At 34.1% G+C, this 5613-nt stretch overlaps 1 protein-coding gene across 1 annotated transcript; it reads left to right on the forward strand.

Annotated features, from left to right (window-relative positions):
- On the forward strand, nucleotides 1-4488 carry LOC119774369 (lipopolysaccharide-induced tumor necrosis factor-alpha factor homolog). The gene is made up of 5 exons (XM_038271849.1): nucleotides 1-82; nucleotides 2761-3069; nucleotides 3304-3363; nucleotides 3499-3646; nucleotides 4204-4488. The coding sequence occupies exons 2-5, from the start codon at nucleotides 2766-2768 to the stop codon at nucleotides 4307-4309; spliced, it is 618 nt and encodes a 205-aa protein (XP_038127777.1). The 5' UTR covers nucleotides 1-82; nucleotides 2761-2765; the 3' UTR covers nucleotides 4310-4488.
- The last annotated feature ends 1125 nt before the right edge of the window (nucleotides 4489-5613 follow it).

Genomic DNA, 5613 nt, shown 5'->3' on the forward strand with positions numbered 1-5613 from the left:
GCAGGGTCAGTTAGATTAGACACACTGGTTATCCTTCACCCTCCTGATCATCTTTCAAGGCATTTAACAAGTCCAACCGCAGGTGAGATAACTTTAAAGGTTCAGATAAGGTTAAGAATTAAGGCAAATATTCTAGTACCAACAGTATCTCATTAGCTTTGTGTGTCCTTATCTTTATTTTAGCTTCCTATAAGTAAAAACTTCATAATTTTATCTCTAAGACAAATCAATATCTATTGTAGATTACAGGTATATCTAATTGAACTGTAAAAATATGTTCAGATGAGGGTTATTTGTTAAAATTAAGTCATTTTCAAAAGAAACATCATCTTGTTAAAGTGAGAAGGATTTGTCCCCTTCAAAGTAAAGGCTGTAACGCCCCGGGGCCTCCTCACACGGTTCTTTTCCTGGGAGCAAGTTATTTACTACTCTTAACTCAAACTCGTTAAAACCATATAAAAAAGGACTATAAAAACAGGAGTAAAAAAGTAACAGAGTTTATTCTAGATCAGGTCGTTACAGGACAGAGAAAAATGCTTCGAGCTATGCACAGCTGTGGTCTCAAAAATCACGTCCGCAAGCGTCCGGCAAAGTTTGAGCCCCGATGAAGGTCATCACCTGCTTCTTATACCTTGTGAGTCTATGTGTTGCATCATGTGGATGCTTAGCTGTCCGTATCAGAAACTGACACGCCATCCATGTCTTGAACTCCATGCAGGTTGCCTCTCTGTCTCAGGGTTACAGATACAGCAGCTCTCCTATCAGACCGGCTCCAAGATGTGCCCATATCCTTTGTACTCTTAGAGACACAAAGGCTGTCTTGATTAGATGACCTCCGTACACACCGTGATATCCACAATGTGAAGGAAGGCCTTCTGCTCTGTCTAATCTGACAAACAAATTAACAGTGCACATGATGTATAAATAATAAACCCTAACAATCTAATTGGTTATCAAAAATACTTCTTATTACCCATCCCCTGGGTATTAAGCATGTTTTGACATTTCTAATATAAAAATTTTAGTATGACATTTTATGCTTTCAATAACCAAAACAAATTAAAAAAAAATTGTTAGCAGAAATAAAGGCTTGAAAACTACATTATTGGTGTAACAGTTTCATTTAGCAGATTAAGTAACTACAGAAATCATATCTTTGATTATTCCAATTGATTGAAAAAAAACTTGTATGTTGTGTGATTTTGTTTCACCTTGGATTGAAGATAAGGCAGGTACAGTTTTCTTAAAACTATAATGAGGAATTATGTATATCCGTCATTTGATTTATCATTCTAAACAGTGATAGCCATGTTAAAACGTAATGGAAAAAAATATCTATGGAAAAAAAAATATTTGGATGTGTCAGTAGAAAAACATGAAGAGGAGGTAAACCCCTTTAACAGAAAATGGTTATACAACTCAATCAAAGTATGTAATCATAGGCTTTTGAAAACATTTCCCTCAAATGTATGCCTTCTATTTAACGGAAACTATTTGCATCCCTGGCATTCACTGCATTAGAATAAAGATGGCTCATTGTTCCTCTAAAATGTTGACTGACATGAACTTGACCCTGCCAACTTGCTATAATAGACAGGCAGGGTGTTATTTCAGGAATTAAGTGTATGAAACTGTGGCTTTCTGCTCAAGTGAACCAAATAAAAAGATGCGGGCTCATTGTAAGGCCACATCAAACATGTTGATTCACTTGAGGCTTAGTTCCTCATTAGCACAGCAATTTACAGTTCATTTTGATGACTTTGCACTAGGAACTGTCATTTTATCATGAAATGCAATTAAAATTGACAGCATCCAACCAGTCCAATTGTCCCAGTATACTTGCAGAATGAGAACTCCTTAGACTTTCTAATAAATGTGAATTACTTTATACAGGTGGGAGAATCTGTCTAATGGGCTATTTAGAGAGGAAAACTTTACAGATCTTAACTATTTGGACGACTGACAAGAAAACAGTCATTTTGAAAAATTAATATTTACCTTTAAGCAGCCTAAGAAGTCACCTTTTGAATGAAAATTAGACTTCAGAGTATATTCATTTATGAGAACACCAAATTACTATTCAGAGCATTTTGTCTGTGCTTCTGGTTAACACGCAACTTGAGCAGCTGTTTGTGTTTGTCTGGGGTTATGATTCCTTTCATTTGCTTTTGGACACATTTACAGGGTGACAGTTATTATTCCAATCGGACGTTTAACTTTACCTAAACAAACCGAAATCTACTTTTAGAGAATTTCATCTTGAAAAAAATTTAATCAACCAAATCTTTTTCCCTTTTAGCTTTATTTTTAGGATCCATTTTCTGTTTTTCTATTAAATAAAACTATATTATGATACATAAAAGGCGTAAGACTCAACAAAGATTTTGTCAATAATTTTTTCCCAAAAAGTTATAAATATTTAAAAATGGCACCTTAGTTTTACCACCCACTTTAAGTAGGTGTCTCATAATCTAATTTTATCAGACGCCACTTTGACAAAGACACTTCCTCTGGTATATACATAGTGTTGTTTGGTAAAGAAGTCATGCATAAAGTACGATACTCCAACCTGACAGACAACCTTTCATGCATTCATCCATAATATAAGCAAGCTCTTTCCTTATCATAAGAATTTGGAAAAGTTTGGTGCCTCAGTGCAACAACTTGGTTTATTCAGTTAAAAAAAAAGTAAAGAAAGAAAAATAAAACTGCTTGATATATTAAATATTTTACAGATTTGTAATTATTTATTTCTTACAGATAAAATGGAAAAAGTGGAAGGACCTCCTTTACATATTGAAACCGCTGTAGATAATCAAGATGAACCAGCCCCACCATATCCTGGTCCCTCTTTGGACAACAATGCAGTCAACAGCCTGCCACCACAATCTAGATCTGATGGAAAGCCTGAACCTCAGCTTATTGCTCATACCTCTGACCAAACTGTTTATCAGAAAAATCCTCAACAGCAAAATCTGCAGCAAGATGCTCAGCCTTCTTACCAACCTGTGGGTCAGCAATATCCTCAGCAATATTCCAACCCTGCTGATCAACAATATCTCCAGCCAGGTAAGGGATCAGAGACCTTTTTTTTGGTGTCATTACTTTTTTCTTTTTTGCTTGTTTTTCTTTCATATCAGGGCTGTTGTGTGTGTATATATATATATATATATATATATATATATATATATATATATATATATATATATATATATATATATATATCATCTGCTTGGAATCTTTAATCTTAGAAACCTAGTTTATGCTTCATTCCATTAATTCTAAAACATATTTTATATCTAGCTCAACAACAACAACAATGTATTCAGTACGTCCCGCAGCAAGCTCAGGTTGTTCAGCCTGGTGAGTGACGGTCAACTTATTTTTAAAATAAATTATAATTGCCCTTAAAATATGTAGTTTATATTATATAGTGTTAATTATACATACTAGAGCTCCAAAGTTAGTGGTGTGTAATTAAGAAAGTCTGACTGACAGTGAACCAAGTGGTGGTGGTGCAACGGACGCCTACTGACGCTCCAGGGAATATGCACTGTCCACATTGCCAGACCACAGTGGTGACCTCCATCGAACACAAAATTGGCTTTTTTACCTGGTTAACTGCTGGACTGCTGTTTATAATAGGGTAAGTCAAAACTTCAACATGAGCATACATGTAATGTCCTGTGAAAGGCTCAAATGGTTGTAAAATAATACTATTAGTATATCAAGAGCAGTGGGCTGCCATCTAATTGAAAAGTCTATGTAAAGGACTTTGAGATGACATGTTGATAATTGGCACTATATAAATAAACAGAATTTTATTTACTTTAATTTGGTTTTATAATAGTACAAATAAAACAGACCACAGTGATGTCAGGATTTGGTTGTGGTTTAAGGACCCAAATGCAGAGTCAGGGAGGCAGAGGTGAGTTTCTTTTTGGTTTAATGAAATTTTAACAGATAAACAGCTGAGGCAAGAATCCAAGAATCCCAAAAAAATCAAACATGAAAAAAGTCCAAACAAACCAGAAACTAGGTAGGAATCCAAAAGTCCAAAAAATCAAAAACATGTAAACAAAGTCAAACAAACCAGAAACTATGGAGACATCTGGAGCCAACCACAGATTTAGTTTCTCATCAGCTTAAATAGACACATGACAACATTTATTCTGTACCTTTGTATCATATCTTCCACATCAGGTGCTGGCCTTGCTTCATAATTCCCTTCTTTGTGAATATCTGCAAGGATGTGCAGCATTCCTGCCCACAATGCAACAACGTCCTGCACACCCACAAACTCAGGTGAAAGATAATGTTGAATCCGGCAGCGACATGAAATGTATGCAAGATGTCTATTAAGGTCACATGTACTGAGTTTCCCTCATATCTTATATAATATATCTTATATCATATATTTCATAATTGAAATGTGACATTACCTTTTGCTAACTGGTGATGCATTGCTAACAGTTTTAATTTAAGACTAATCCTAAACCGAAATTTTTTTTTGTTTTTTTTCTAATATTTTGATTCTTTTGAGATTCATGAAAATATATACCACATAAATCAATTTGAAATTTAAAATGTATTATAATGCATATATTTTATATATTTCATTGATTTGGGTTGAGATGGGATTTTGTTAGCCTCATTTTTTACTATGAATAGAAATAAAAAAGATCAGCCTAATAGAAAATTTGATTCAAGTTGTATATGATAATAATTAATAAATAAAATAGATTTCTAAAAAATCTGAAATGTTTGAATGAATTTTTGTTCATTTCATCACTGGAAGCCATGTTTGCATTGCATTGCTGGATTACCAAACTACAAAATCCAACAAATATTTCCTTAGTATATAATATTGTTGATCGTGAACCATATTACAGACTTTCTTTAAGCAAAAGAAGTGACATGGTGCAATAACTTAAATCTTGATACAGCTCAAGGTGCCAACATTTATTTGGCTCTGAATAGGTAGAATACATTTTTGTTCATTTAGTTTGTTTCTTTAGAGTAGCTGTGTAGTAAAATAATCTGCATCTCATTTGTAGTGTTTAGCAGCCAGAGAAATGAGAGTTTGGTGAATCAGTAAGAAACTTTCATCATTGGAACTTGGCTGACTGGAAAAAGATGGCCTCCCTCTTATTAAACTAATTCTCCACTAAATTTGGGTACTCAGGTCTTACAGTTCAAGCCTACTCTGTTCACCCAGAACTAGAACTAAAAATGGAGAAGCAGCATTTAGTTGCTATGCTACAGTGATCTGGAATAAAGTCCCAGAAGACTGGAAAAAGGGCTAAAATCCTGACTTCTTTTAAGTCAAAACCCATTTGTTTAGAGCTTCCTTTGACTGGGGACGTTAAACTGTTAACTCAGGTATTATAATAAGGCTGTGGTCCAATAGTTGTATTTGTTTTACACATGTTTTTATCTTCATTTGCTATTATTCTTGTATTGTTCTTCTATTTTATTATTTACCGGTAATTCATGTAAACTTTGAATTATCCATGTACTGAATTGTGTTATACAAATAATGCCTTATTGGCCCTGGGAGCAAACCAGCATTACAAAATCTTAAACATTTATAGAAAGCTTTGAAAATTGGTA

Source organism: Cyprinodon tularosa, unplaced genomic scaffold (genome assembly GCF_016077235.1).
Source record: "Cyprinodon tularosa strain WSP-4 unplaced genomic scaffold, ASM1607723v1 ctg81, whole genome shotgun sequence".
In the NCBI taxonomy this organism is placed as follows: Eukaryota; Metazoa; Chordata; class Actinopteri; order Cyprinodontiformes; family Cyprinodontidae; genus Cyprinodon; species Cyprinodon tularosa.

Excerpts from the sequence above, each read along its gene's own strand:
- LOC119774369 (XM_038271849.1), top strand. The coding sequence starts at position 2,766 with ATGGAAAAAGTGGAAGGACCTCCTTTACATATTGAAACCGCTGTAGAT. Across the intron at positions 3,364-3,498 it reads AGCTCAGGTTGTTCAGCCTG|TGAACCAAGTGGTGGTGGTG; the intron begins GTGAGTGACGGT and ends TCTGACTGACAG. Across the intron at positions 3,647-4,203 it reads GGACTGCTGTTTATAATAGG|GTGCTGGCCTTGCTTCATAA; the intron begins GTAAGTCAAAAC and ends CTTCCACATCAG.